Source organism: Amblyomma americanum, chromosome 5 (genome assembly GCF_052857255.1).
Source record: "Amblyomma americanum isolate KBUSLIRL-KWMA chromosome 5, ASM5285725v1, whole genome shotgun sequence".
Taxonomy (NCBI): Eukaryota; Metazoa; Arthropoda; class Arachnida; order Ixodida; family Ixodidae; genus Amblyomma; species Amblyomma americanum.
This window is the reverse complement of record NC_135501.1, coordinates 9,056,863-9,072,039: the sequence shown is the minus strand read 5'-3', so window position 1 is coordinate 9,072,039 and position 15,177 is coordinate 9,056,863. Positions and strand designations below refer to the sequence as shown.

At 47.9% G+C, this 15,177-nt stretch overlaps 1 protein-coding gene across 4 annotated transcripts in view; it reads left to right on the top strand.

The window, feature by feature from the left end:
- The window catches only part of Git (ARF GTPase-activating protein GIT1), a 359,911-nt gene that overhangs the window by 107,788 nt on the left and 236,946 nt on the right, over positions 1-15,177 (top strand). For all 4 annotated transcript variants that reach the window (XM_077664585.1, XM_077664586.1, XM_077664588.1 and 1 more), the window contains one exon: positions 2,882-2,927. In XM_077664585.1, coding sequence (XP_077520711.1) covers positions 2,882-2,927 — 46 coding nt within the window. The remainder of the gene's footprint in view (positions 1-2,881; positions 2,928-15,177) is intronic.

The window sequence follows — 15,177 nt, the reverse complement described above, 5'->3', positions numbered from 1 at the left end:
CCTCAATTATTTACCCTTCTGTTTTGGTTTTAGCCGTAGCGAGGAACTTTGTACTTTCAAGAAACGGGTGGCAATCTCTTTCTTCGCACTTCTTAGAGTGTAATGCTAACCTCCTGAGTTGGTAGACAGATTGTGAACGTGTTCAGCTGCCCTCTCATTGAAACATCGGCCAAACTACATCTTTCCACAGGATAATGGAACCTGATAGATAACTTCTCGAGCACATTCTGTGTATTCAAGGCTGTGTTTTCAACAATACCTTTGATGCTTTCGGCAGCTTAGACAGCTATCGAGACCATGGTGCTTGAAGCGGATGGACTTCAAAGACTCTCAGTGGCACATGATGTTGTCTTCGAGGGTTTGGATTTTTTTGTCGAAAGCGAGATGAAGTGGATCACTTAACGTTCAGAAGTCCATGCCCGAGATAGTGTCACTGGAACACTGCTGCAGGACCATGAAGGTTAATAGGTTAAGTATGTCCTTTGACTGTTACTCATGCAGTGCATTGTCCTGATGGCATAGTAAGTGGTGTGCATTTGCGGGTCATTCCAAATGGTCGCCGCTTTCTTGAGCTCAGTGGAGGATGGTGTGCCTACTGCTCCTGTGTCCACTAAGGGAGTAAACCTGTAGCCCTTCGATAATCACTTCGAATCAAATCAAATTTATTTCAACATCACAACGTACATTGCAACACTGCGGGCGCTTGACGAGACCTACACCCTACTAGCAAATACTTGACAGAAACAGCAGTGATGATCACTATATTAGGAATGAACAGAAAACAATAGGAAAATTTGGGAGAACACAAAGGAAACAAAAACAAAACGACTTATGCAATCTGCTTTCATAGTGAGGAAAATATACATTCCGAGCTTAGAGTGGTTGGCATACAGTTGGCAGACCGTTATATTATTAACGTAAGCGCTTAAGACATGGACATAGAATGAAACAGGGTTTTAACATTTCAACACGACAGGCCGGTTGGTGTTGCATACGTCTGGGAAAATAGCGCAAAAGACGACTTGCGCTAATTTCCTGTTATTTCCTTTCTTTGCTGTCCTCGTCTTTTCGCTATTTCCCAGAAATTTTAACATTTGTCGCCCATAATTTGTTCGGGTCCGAGGAACTACCACCCAGCGGTCAGTGCTACGCGTGTTGTACACATTGTTTCGCAATGTTAATGAGGCAAGATCTTTGAAGTATGTGTCATTTTTGGATATGCCGTGGCAGTAGCGTGAAGTAAGTATTGAATTGGGCAATGCGGTGACGGGTAGAAGCTTCAATTCATCAAAGATTGGTTTTATGTGGGATTAGTTAGTATTTTAAATGACACGTATTGTTTTTTTTCTGTAGACTAAAAAGAATGTTATATTAGTTTGCATGGTAGTGCCCCAAATCAGAAACGGGTAGCTCATCGTGGAAAAGAACATTGAATTATAGAGGAAATTTAATGTTTTGTGGCAAAAGAAACCATAGTCGCGACAACAGGCCGATTGTGCGAGCGAGTTTGGAATGAATGTGGGTGATATGCAAGTTCCAACACATATTCTCGTGGAAAATGATGCCCAGGCTATTTACTTGTTATTATTATGTTATTATTGTGTTATCACTAAGTTATTTTAACCAGTGTATAGGTTGATAACAGTATCTATTTTCTTGTTAGAGCCAATATATAGGTTGATATCAGTATCTGTTTGCCTGTTGCGAGGATGAAATAAAACGGTGAGGGTTTTTGTCCCAGAATTGGCTTAACGATGCATTGCCATCACTTTGCTTCATCTACAGTGCCATAATTGTGGATGCAACATAGTAATGCATTGCCATCTTCTGGAAAAGCAACTGTCTCCGAAAGTTGCTTTGTTCAGCTTCCCCTGCAAGGGATATTCCTTGAACTGCTGTTGTAAAATGAACGCTGGTGGGGTGAAGGTCAAGGTGTTCACAATCGAAGGATGTAACTGGCCTCACTGCAGTGTAAACAGTGCATGGCTCTTGGATTTTCTTTCAGGTCATTGAGGGACCCAGGACTGCGACAGCGCAGGTCATGTCTTGTTCTTCTTGGGTCGTTGATGTCGGGGTGCCCAGTGCAAGCTTAACTTGCTTGAGCGCCGAGGTCTCCTCAGATGCTGAGTTCTGCACAAGGCTAACAAAAGTTGCTCCTTGATGGGGTGCATTAGGAAGTTGACTTGGTTTTTAAGGTGAAAGCCTTTAATGGCTCATACTCCCGGTCGAGATCCTGTTTGTCCGTTACATCCTGGAACACCCTCCCCCACACCGGCACACACTTTCCTCGCCCCTCAGCGAGAGCTGGGGGCACCGAAGCACATGCACAGCTGCACATAGCAGCAGTGACGTCACCTGCACCGGCAGGTGGAACGAGTACGCGCTATGATGGCGCTCCTTCGCCAGACATGTCGTTGCAGTCGGGTGAGTGAGTCGGATGACTCGCAAGCAGCCCAGTGATTCCGCACCAAGCGGTTTGGACAAGCGCAGGAACGCGGATTCTCTCAACATCAAACGGCGGAAGATCAGTGAACGAATGCGTCAAAGGTGGCTTGAGGCTTCTCGTGGGACTAAGGCTAGGGAGGCCTGGCCATTCGAGTGTTGGTGCCATGCACAAAAAAAGTCATGGAAATAGGCAGTGCAGTGGCCACAGGCTTTTGCCAAACACACTTTAGACCTCCTAATTTTTTTTTGTCAGGGTCAGTGTAGCGAAGCTTATTCTTCATTTGTTTGACATATGTGAGGATGGATGTTTGCAAATGTCATGAGTGGTTCCCTCTTTTCCTATGGTTTTCATACCAGGTGCATGGTTCTAATGTTCGTTAAGCCATCAAAAGCAGGACCTGTGATCATTCTCGCATAGCCCTCTTCTCTCGTGCAGAACACCACCTGGGGCAGCACTTCATCCTTCCCGAGATGGCCGACTGGTGAGTGTGGCCTTCTTTCACAGTTCCTTGGGCTCATGCTTTACTGGCATATGTGCTCTGTCAGGGCGCCATTTGAGGCCACTTGGCTGTGGTAACTGGTGGGGCTGTTTCAGGAGAACTTCACTGATAATCATCCCATTTACTTATTTTTGAAACTGCAGTGCGATCTATCACTGGGTAATCAAAAATGTGGTATTACAAAAGTGAACGCTGATAAGGAACTAACTTCCTTGCATGCTCAACAGATGGAAAGGCTGTCTTGGGCTGGTGGGTGCATGACGAAAAAAACGCAACAGCATCAGGACAGGATGACCGAAAGAGCGGTGGCACAAAAAGGATTTCGCAGAGAGCAAAAGATAAGAACAAGCCATTAAGAAAGATATCCCAGAGCTGGATAAAAGGAAGGCTTATATCTCTTGAAATTAAAGCTGCTATTGATGAAACTGTGCCAAAATGCTAATCCATCCTAGAGGCTGAGGTCTAATACATGCAGGACTGTGGTTCCTTTTCCCAATGCATGACCGCTAGTATACAGTGTGTGTGTGTGCGCGTGTGTGCGTGCGCGCATACGCTCTGCACATCTGCACACCTGCTTCGGTTGTGCTGCCAACACTGTCCCCAACAAACGCGGCAAGTGCACATGCAAAAAAAATGGCTTTCAAAAGGCTCAAGCTGTGCTGAATCTGGGTCCTGCTAGAATTGTCAAGCTTATGCACGGCACCATCGCTGTGTCTCATAAGGTCAACGTAAGACTGCAAGAAAGGCTTCAAATTCCAAAGATCTCATCTGTTTTGGCTCTAATAGCACTGTAAACAAAAACAACAGCTTGTAGTTTTCAGATATTAATGTCAAGTTTTCAGAAGGGCGAGTGTGTTGGATGTGTTCCCCCCGAGCAAAAAAGGAACTGCTTCCGTACGGATCAGCGCACTCCAGGGCTGTCGCTTCACATTGCCTTGAGTCTGCATTGCTCAAGTCCTGTGCTCACATGGCTGAGGCTAGCTTCAACAATCAGATCGAAAGGCTTCAAAAGGCTGGCTCCCCGTGTTCTGTCGTTTGCAGCGTAGCTGAGACCCTCCTTCAAAAAATGAAAGGCAAGAAGAAAAAATCCCATGCTAAGCCGGGATCAAGGCAGCCACAAGTGGTGCCCTATGCACACCGAGTGACTAACAGCCTGAAGAAAGTGGCTGGCCGGTTCGACATTCCTGTCGTTTTTTCCGTGAGCAGGTTATGTTCGTGGATCGACCAGAAGAAGAAAGCTCTGTACAAAAAGAGGCACGTCAAGCATTCCATATTCTGTGCCGTCGGAGTGGTGTACGAAATCCCACTGACGGGTGGAAGGGTCTCTAGGTGTGGGCAGGGCTTGATGAGAGAATTAAGAAATGAAAGGCGAGCAATAGATCTTTTTACGAGTTTAAGAGTGGGCTGAATGAAAAAGTAACAATGGTTTTTCGCCTCGAGGTTTGAACAACCACTATGTCCGATCATGATGAAGTATGATGTTGATGTCTAGGAATTTGATTACCCCTTTTTCAGGAAGTTCGAGCATTAGTTCTAGAAGTCGGAAAAGGTTACAGAAAGAAGTGAGGGCATTAAGAGCATCATCCTTGAAGTAACCGTCATTTCTGTTAAGTACAATAAGAAAGTTGTCAACGTACCTAAAAATTTAGATGACATTGGTATCTTTTACTATATCTGCAAAAGACCTCTCCAGCTGGGCCTAAAACAAATCTCTAAGGATGGGTGCTATGCAAGAGCCTATACGAATGCCTTCTATCTGAAGGTGTGGTTTTTCATCCCACACTATGAATGTGTACTTAAGATAAAATTTTAAAAGGTCTAGAAAACCATTTATCGGGATGCCAGATGCATTTTGAAAGGCAATATGCCCGTACCGGTCAATACAATCTCCAACACAAGATAAGAAAGCCTCATGTGGAATGAAAAAGTATAGATCTTTTATGTCAACCGAAAAAACATAGGCCATGTTCCGCATGTGACTTGATAAAATCTAAAACCTGCTCAGAATTTTGGACAAGGAAGGGATCTTGAATGGATAACAGCTTCAGTTTTTCTTGTAACAACAGGGCAACAGATTTTTTCCATGTACCATTGTTTGATACAATAACTCTGAAAGGAACAACAGTTTTATGGGTCTTTGCATTGAAGAATACCTGAAGGAAGTCCTTTTTACAATCAGTAATTCCTTTGAGAACAGACCCAAGGTTCAGCCTATTGCACAGTTTCTTCGCTTCAGCTTTTATCTTTGAAATTTTTACTTTTGGATGGTAGTTAAAAGCGGAGGACACAGCTTCACATGCGTTTTTATGAACGAGCCCAGATGGAAATACAGCAAACCCTCCTTCTTTGTCTGCGGGAAGGGGGCACAATGCCTCCACCATGACAATGCCCCTGCTCACACAGCCCTCTTTGTGCGATAGTTCTTGACCAAAAATGGTGTGACCCCTGTTCCTCACCCCCATACTCACTTAAACCTTGCCCCTTTTTTGTCTTCTGGAATGAAAAGACACATGAAAGGAAAAAGGAAAATGATGTGCTGATGTTGCTGAGAGAGGCACTGTCAATCACCACAAAAGATGAAGTTAAACAGTGTTTTCTTTTTCTTTTTTTATAAACAAGATTCATTGCCTCAGGGCATCAATGAGTGAAGGAGCATCACAGATGGTAAAACTTGGTGCTATGCTTACTGTGGTGGCACCGAAGCATCGGTGTCAAGGCGAGGACTGATGCCAAGGTTCGTGGGCAGCGGCGTGCCACTAAATGACCCTCGTTTATTCCGTTGATGATGTTTATATACAGATGAATGTAGGTCGTGCTTGTGATAAATAACAATAGCGCCCTCTCTGCGCAACATCGTTCCCCCTTAGAACAAATGAAATGCATTGTCCGTTGTAACCTACGCGGCAGTTCTGCAGCCGCATTTTCCATCTGCAAAGTGGTTCCTTTCTGTTGGGCGTATTCTATCTGCTGCCCGCCAAGCACTGCACACACTGCACCAGCAGTTGGCGTAACTTCTGTGTCTGCAGTGTCTGCAGAAGACTCGAAGTAAGGCGCATCTGTCTCCAAACCAAACGCTTCAGCACGATGCCCCTTCACTTTCTCAACCAACAGCCATGCATCTTGTTGACCTCCCCGGGCAACTGCTGTCAACTTGGACGCATTCCATTTCTTCCCGTCCGCTGGTAAAAGTGAATTCCTACTTATGCGCTTCTTCTTGCACCGCCAGTGGCAAAGACTTCTGCACACCTCTCGTGCCGATATCTCTCCGTATCTTCACAAAGTCCCCTGCGTTGATGGCGGAACCTCTGGCACCCTGTTTTTCATCCATGTAGCTTTTCACCCGCTGTCGCAAGTCTGCCATGTGCGCCACTGGCTCATCAAAGAATCCTTCTCCTGGAAGGCCAACCACATCTGACCGATTCCGTGTTCTCCTTCCGTGTAGCGAGAACGCTGGAGACACCCCTGTTGTGGTGTGTGGTATAGCCCCGTAGACACTCAAGTACTCCAGGATGGCTTCCCTCAACGGCCTGTGCTCCAGTGACGCAGTCTGCAGGTACTCCTTCAGAACGCGATTGAACCCTTCGACCTGGCCATTGCATTTAGGGTAATAAAACGTCACACAATGCTCAATGCCCCTGGCCTGTAAAAATTCCTGAAAATGTGTGGACATGAATTGATGGCCATTATCTGTGACCACACTCCCTGGGTACCCTTCCCTTGAAGAAAGCTCTAGCAAGACCTTTACTGCCAACTGTGCAGTTATAGATGAAACAAAGAAAATAACTTCAGGCCACTAGCTGTGATAATCCACGACTGTTACTGCAAACCTGCATTCGGGTGATGCTCGTTCCATTGGCCCCACAATATCTATTCCCAACTTATGCCATGGCTTCTCTGGCCATTGTACTGGCTGCAGGGGGGCTGTCATAGATTTTGCAGACTTGTCTGCTGCTTTGCAAACTGTGCAGCTCCTGATGGCATTTTCCACATCGTCATCATTCTGCGCCACCAGTACAACTCTCGCAGCCGATGTTTTGTCCTGGCAATGCCCGGATGAGATTCGTGAGCAATTGCAAAAAACTTGGACGTGAGATCTGCTGGAGGCACTATTCGCTCTGCACAAAACAACAACCCCTCCACAACAGAAAGTTCACCCTGAATGCATGCGAACAACAAGTTTTCCTGCGAGCTCCTTTTTTTCTGGCCACCCAGACATGATGTACTGCATCACCTCCTGCAACGCTGGGTCATTATCTGTTGCTTCCTGTAGTTGACTTTTCATAACAACACTTGACACTGCAGCAACTACTTCCTCCAAAGGCTCACCTTCCACTGATGGCACGGGCAACCGGGACAGTGCCATCAGCCACGATGTCGGCTTCTTCCTTTGTGTACTGTACAGTGAAGTTATACTGCATGAGTCTTGTACACCACCTTTCTATTCGAAGGGGGCGCCAACCTGTGCCATTGCTGGACAGCAAAGTCACTAGTGCCTGACGGTCAGACCTTAGAATGAACCTTTGGCCCCACAAATACACATGCCAATGCTCGCAAGCCCATAGGCATGCTAATGCTTCCTGTTCTCCTGTAGAATATCTGCGTTCTTGTGGTGTCAAGGTCCTGGGCCTGAATTCCACCGTGCATGACTCGCCATCAAAAACTTGTTGCAACACAGCCCCTAACCCATAGGCTGAGGCATCAGCAGTCACCTGTACAGGTAGCACCCTGTCGAACATGGCCACAGCCCCGCACGATGCCAGCAGCGTTTTGGCCTTGCAGAAACTGTCCTCGGCGCTCTTATCCCGGCAGAATTCCTGGCCCATGTGAAGAAGCCGCTACAATGGCTTCACTTCCTTTGCATAATGTGGAATAAAGCAAGGATGATACCCCAGGGGTCCCAAGAAAGAACTCAGACCAACCACATCAGTTGGTGGCTGTGCGCGAAGAATTGCGTCAACTTTCGACTTGAGGGGCCTGAGCCCTGCAGAACTGACATAGTGGCCCAAGAATAACAGTTTTTGCACTTCAAGCACACATTTCTTGTTTAGTTTCAGGCCGGCCTTAGCAATCCGTCGCAAAACCTCACGCAGGTGGTCAATGTGTTCTCCTTTTATTCTGTCGAAGACAATGATATCTTCAATGTAGAACAGAACTCCATTGCAACCCTTGATTATCTCCTGCATCATTCACCGGCATTCAGCAGTGGCCGAGGCGAGGCCAAAGCATACCCTGTGGAAACCGAACAGTCCTTCACGCGTCACGAATGTTGTTATTTCTCGACTGCCTTTAGCCAGCTCCTCTTAGTAATATGCGGGTGCCAAGCCCAATTTTGAAAACCATGCTGCCCCTTTCAGCTCGTTCAAGAGTTCTTCAGTATGAGGCAATAGGAATCCATCAGCCACAACTGCTTTGTTTCCTTTCCGCAAATCTACGCAGAGGCGGACCAAGCTTCCATTCTTTTTCTTGACTAAAACTATCGGCGACACCCACTGCGATGCGTTCACACGCTCAATGATGCCTTCCTGTTCCAGTCTTGCTAACTCGTTAGAGACTTGCTCTCGTTGTGCCAAATGCAGGTGCCGAACCTTCGCTGTCACGGGCTTCACATTGGCGCTCAGTTTCACTTCATGTACTACGTTTTTCGCCAAGCCTTATTTGTTGGCAAAAAAGAAAGAAAACTCACATTATTCTGGGCCCAGCGACTCGCTGCTTGCCATCTGCTAACATGCCAACGATTTTTGGCTGTTGTATAGATTTGTTTAGAATTCTTCGGCTACATTAACTTTGTTTTCCTTATTGCTAATGACATTTCCCTCTTTGTCTCTTAAAGCATACATCTGGTTTTTACCTACGCTTAGTTTCCTGTTCACTGCTTACAGGCTACCTCCATTCTTCAGAGCATGCTTGATTCTCTTTTTGTTGGACTTCCTTATGTCGGCTACCTTGCGTTTATTAACTTAGAAAGCTCTGCTAGTTCTATTCTATCATGTAGGGTTAGACACCCTCATGCGTTGGCATTTCTTAATCAGATATTTCTTGTCCTGATATAGCTTGCCAGTATCCTGTCATATTTCACTTCACTTTATTACCTTAAAGGCCCTTTCCTTCTAGTGCGCATTCCGTAATGACAGAGGTGAGATTATCGTTCACGGCTTGAACGATAAGGTTGTTGTCTATAGTTAAAGCTGGGTATTTGTTCTGCAACAATATCTTGAATTCTTCTACTTTCCCTCTAACCGCAAACTTTTTAATAGGCTTCTGTTTCACTAGTTTCTTCCGTTCTCTCTTTGTGTCTAGGCTAATTCGCGTCCTTGCCATCCTATGATAGCTACAGCGCACTTAACCGAGGACCTCCACATCCTGCACGATGCCAGGGTGAGTGCACAGTATGAAGTCTATTTCCTTTTTAGTCTTAACTTCGGGGCTGTTCCACGTCCAGTTCTTGTTCTGTCATTTGCGGAAGAAGGTATTCATGATGCGTAAATTATTTGTCTCTGCAAACTCGACTAACAACTCCCCCTCCTATTCCTAGAGCTTATGTCATAGTCGCCTACTGCCGGGTCTCCAGCCTGCTTCTTCCCTACTTTGGTATTGAAGTCACCCATCAGTACAGTGTACTGTTTTTACTTTGGTCATAGCCGATTCCACGTCTTCATAGAAGTTTTATACTATCTGGTCATTATAGCTGGATGTAGGCGTGTAGGCCTGTACCACCTTCAGTTTGTACCTCTCATTAAGCCTAATTATGATAGCTGCCATGCTCTCGTTAATACTGTGAAATTCCTCTATGTTGCCAGCTATATTCTGATTGATAAGGAATACCACACCTTGTTTTCTTCTGTCCGCTAATCCACGATAGCATAGCACATGCCCCCCCCTTTAACACTATATGTTTCACCTGTCCTCCTAACTTCACTAAGCCCTTTGACATCCCCTTTAAATGGCCTCTACTTCCGTTAACAGCACTGCTAGGCTAGCCTCACTGGATAAGGTCCTAGCTTTAAGCGTTGCCAGGTTCAGCTTCCAGTGACGGCCTGTCCGGAGCCAGAGATTCTTAGCACCCTTCACTGCGTCACACGTCTGACCCCCGCCTTGGTCAGTTGCTCCGCAGCCGCTGGGGACTGAGGTCCAAGGGTTAATTGGTTTCTTCATAGAAGGTTGTGGCTAAGTACAACACCAGGGTTGCCAAATCCTGCTCTTTTGTGAGAATGTGTTGTCGGCTCTGGTCAGCGAGATGAGGCCGCACCCTAGGCTTGGTTATGCAATTCCATTGACATGTGGAGTTTTCTTTTTTAAACCCTGTGGAGAATTGTGAAGCACCAGGATTCGAACCCCGGTCCTCTTGCACGTAACGCGGCAGCTCTACCTCTACACCATAGCTACGCCCTCACATAAATAAAGAATAAATAAATAACTAAATACAGCAGAGCAGTGTACATGTGCATAAACAGAGGAAAACAAAGCATGTGTGAATATTTGATATTGACACAGTGCATTCCGCATTTTCGCTTAGCGCTGACCTGAAGCACGCGCCGTCTCGAAGAAGAGGAAGCGGAGGTGTCAGCGATCTTGAGCTGTGGTGCAAACGTTCGTCGGATCCTGCGTTCCTGTGTTCAGTGATCACCGCATTCACGCTTGACATTTTGGTGGAGGTGCGGGGTAGTGCACCCCATGCTCGGGACCCCTCCAAGAAGCCGGGACTCCAGCCCGCTTGACACCTTGAGAGTCGAAGTTACGCCCACCCATCAAAGTAGCCGGCGGCTGCAAGGACTGCATCTGCTGCAAGATTTCTGCATCTGCTTTCCTTGTACCTGCAATCAACTTTCACTGAGTGGAACTCTTCCATCTTCATTCAAAAAAACGGCATATGCATAGGCTCCTGTATCGCTCCCATACTCAGTGACATTTATCTCGCCAGATGCGACCGCGCTCTCAACGAACGCCTTGGGAAAACCAAGGTCGTAAAAACATTTAGATTTGTTGACGACTACCTTGTTATTGTCAAGTACTCTGGACTGGAGTTCGAAACGGAGGTGTCTCGTAGTCTGTCCATTTTTTCTGACACTCTCTTCCCCCTTGAGATCACTTATGAAACCCCTGTTCACAACCACATCAAGTTTCTAGACCTTAGCCTGTACTTCACTCCTAGCCACGTTTGCTGGGCTTTCGAACCCCGAGGTAACAAGCCCCTTCTTCCCTATGGTTCTTGCCATTCAAAGCTCATTAAGAGGCGTATCATAGGATCCTGTTTGAACAGCTCATTAACAAAATCCTGTCACCACAGAATGCATTCCAGCGTTTCACACCAGGTAAAAAGATTGCTTTCGGCAGGGTACCCACTAGAACTTATCACGTCAGTAGCTGAGTCGGCCCTAAAGAAGAGCAAGTCAGAACCAGCTACACGAGACGGCTAGGGATCGGACAACAACCGCAAACGTGTCTCTGTGATTCCATATCTACATGGAATTTCACACTCCCTGAAAAAAGTGGGAAAAAAAAAAAAAGCAGGTGTCGATGTTGTGTGTTCCGCGCCTGATCGTCTAGCCGGTTTGTGCCGATCTGTTAATGAGTTCAAAGGAAAAGTGGCGAAGTGCACAACTAAGCACCAGTCACGCTTCGTCCCTTGTGATAAGGGGGTTGTTTATAACATCCCTCTGCCCTGTGGAGGGCAGTACGTTGGACAGACGGGACGTTGCATAAATAAAAGGCTGAGCGAACACAGCTATAAGGTGTCAAAAGTAGTTTCAGGTCATCTCGGCATTCATTGCCGGGATTGTGAATGGGCAAAGAAAGAGAAAAAACAGTGCGTACCGCTATATCATGAAACCAAGGTCATTGCCAAAAATCGGGAAAAAACTGCGAGGGAAATTATCGAGGCATACAACATATTCAAGCAGGGAAATGCATGTATAAGTACCCCTTCGCTAACACTTCTGCAAAAAGAGCTGTCACTCCTGGGGGTTGATAATCTCTGCTGATTTCTAGCGTGCTTATGTTGCTGTTGTCACTTTTATGTTTTGTTTTTGTTTTTTTTTTGCACTTTGTAAACCTTTCCCTCATTGCCGACATCCATGTATTTATACTTGTGTGATCAGCAATAAACCCTCAGTTGTTAGTCAGCGCCGTGTCGTTCGCTTTCTTGTCTTTTGTGCTCGTCTTTGTTCGCGCTGTTTATTCAAGATGCTTAACCAACTAGCCCGCCAAGACGTGTTAATGCAACCAGAGTTCGGGCCTCTGAAGTCTCGTCCGACTGCCAGGAAACTGACCTCAGCGCGACCATCAGTGCCCACAAACACCTCTGTCAGCATGCCAGATGCCATCCCTTTGCCGTCTGTCGTGCTGCAGCAGCCACGCGAACCACCCACCTTTCAAGGTTTCCCAGGTGAGGACCCGGAGGACTGGCTCGAGAAGTTCGAGCGCATAGCCCAATACAACAGGTGGGCTGACGACTCGAAGCTGCAGCATGTGTTTTTTTCACTGGAGGGTGCAGCTCGTATTTGGTTTGAGAACCGAGAAGCCACAATAACAACATGGGGCTCCTTCAAGACTCAGTTTTTGCAGGCTTTTACCACCGTCCTCAGGAAAGAACGTTCCGAGCTGCTCCTCCAGACACGCGTCCAACTACCAAACGAGACCGTCCTCGTTTACTCCGAGGACATGGCGAAGCTCTTCCGCCGGGCTGATCCCAACATGTCCGAAGAGAAAAAGCTGCGTTTTCTTATGAGGGGCATCAAGGAGCAGATCTTCGCTGGGTTAGCTCGAAGCCCACCCAAAACGGTCGCCGAATTTGTTTCCGAAGCCACTACGATGGAAAAGATGCTCGACATGAGATCCAGACAGTACGAGCGTCCGCCGTCGCTGATGTCTACCAGCGGTGTCGATGCTTCTAGCCACGACATCCTTCGGGAAACCATTCGGACCGTCGTACGCAAAGAGCTTCAAAAGCTCTTTCCAGCCCCGGAGTCGCCGCAAGTTTCTTCCATTTCGGACATTATTCGTGAAGAGGTCCAACAGGCGCTCACGCCACCAGCCCCTCTTCACCCGCACACAACACCCCAGATGATGACATACGCCGCAGCCGTTCGCCGTCCACCGCCGCCTCCAAGTCGCCCGGATACACCTGGCCACATTCACCGCCAACCACACCCACCTCACCCTTCTCAGGTTCTCCCTCGGAAGAGCGACGTCTGGCGTACCGCCGATTATCGCCCTCTGTGCTATCACTGCGGCGGGCCTGGTCACCTCTACTGCAACTGTCGTTACCGACGTATAGGTCTGCAGGGATATCGTGTCGATGCGCCCCGACCGCAGCGTGGTCAATGGCCTCCAGAAATAAGCGATTACCTGGCCGCGACACCCGAAGCACCACACTGCTATGCCCGGTCGCCGTCTCCACGTCGTTTCTCGTCTCCGCGACGTTTTTCCGCCGACATTTCGCGTGGAAGGTCTCCTAGACCTCGTCGGGAAAACTAGAAGCGGCAACCTTTGGGGGCGAGGTTGCTCACCTGCGACATGTCCAAATTCCTCCACTGCTGCACAAACATGACCGACCACTTATACGACGCACCGATGATCACCAGACCGATAACACGCCTCGCCGCATCAATTCTTCGCCGCAATGAAACCGCCTGGTGCCGCACCGTAGCCGTGAGCGGACTCCACGACGTTCCCGTACACCTACGACTACAACTGCTGATCTGAACATTCCAATCGATGGTACCGACGTCACCGCACATGTGGACACCGGCGCCGACTACTCGGTAATCAGTGGACCTTTTGCCGCGACTCTGAAAAAGGCGACCACACCTTGGACGGGCCCACAGCTTCGTACTGCCGGGGGTCATTTGATCACCCCAGCTGGCACGTGCACATCATGATTAACCATCGAAGAGGACACGTACCTGGCCACCTTCGTCGTACTCGACCAGTGTTCCCGGGACGTAATCCTCGGAATGGATTTTTTGACAGAAAATGGCGCAGTCATTGACCTTAAATCGAAGTCAGTGACGTTCTCCACCGAGAACGCAATCCACAGTGCTTTCGAACGTCCCGCGGCTCTTTCCATCCTTGATGACGTCACCATTCCACCCCGTTCAAGCGTTGTGGTCTCTGTCGGCGCGAAGACGCTGCGAAAGTTTGAAGGTGTCGTCGAAAGCAAACCAATTATGCTTTTCGACCGCTGCCTTGCTGTCGCCAGAGGGGTCGTTTACCTCGAAAACGGAGAAACCGGAGTCCTGCTTACGAATTTTGGCAGTGAGCACCAACATCTTAGCCTTGGGACTACTGTGGCCCACGTTCATGGTATCGCCGACATTCGACGAGCGCCTAGTCTTGCCATGGTGTCATCAACAGAAGTTCACATCGGTGTTCCCGACTTCCAGTACGACATTAACCCCGCACTTTCGCCGCAGCAGAGAGGCCAAGTAGAAAATCTCCTCCAGCGCTACGGCGATACCTTCTCGACTTCTTCCCGTGTCGGCAGAACACACTTGGCCAAGCATCGGATAATTACAGATGATGCCGTGCACCCTCTCAGACAGTCACCTTACCGCGTGTCTTCCACGGAACGCGCCGCAATCAGCCGTCAAGTTAAGGAGATGCTTCGAGACGACGTCATTCAGCCCTCTCGTAGTCCCTGGGCGGCACCTGTCGTCCTCGTGAAGAAAAAAGATGGTACACTGCGGTTTTGTGTGGACTACCGTCGCCTAAACAAAGGAACTAAAAAAGATGCTTATCCCCTTCCTCGAATCGACGATGCTCTCGATCGCCTCTGCTATGCAAAATATTTCTCATCCATGGACCTCAAATCAGGATATTGGCAAATCGAGGTAGATGAACGGGACCGAGAAAAAACCGCATTTATTACTCCGGACGGGCTCTATGAGTTTAAGGCAATGCCATTTGGTTTGTGCTCTGCACCCGCGACGTTCCAACGGCTGATGAACACAGTTCTGGCAGACCTGAAGTGGCAGACATGCCTCGTCTACCTTGATGACGTTGTTGTGTTCGCCCCAACGTTCGAGGAGCACCTTCGGCGCCTTGAAGTTGTGCTGCAGGCCATAATGTCTTCTGGGCTAACGTTAAGAAATGAGAAATGCCACTTTGCTTACACTGAGCTAAAGTTCTTGGGTCACGTCGTCGGTTGCGAGGGAGTTCGGCCGGACCCGGACAAAACCAAAGCTATTGCCAATTTCCCTCCACCGCAGGACCAAAAGGAAGTCCGCCGCTTTCT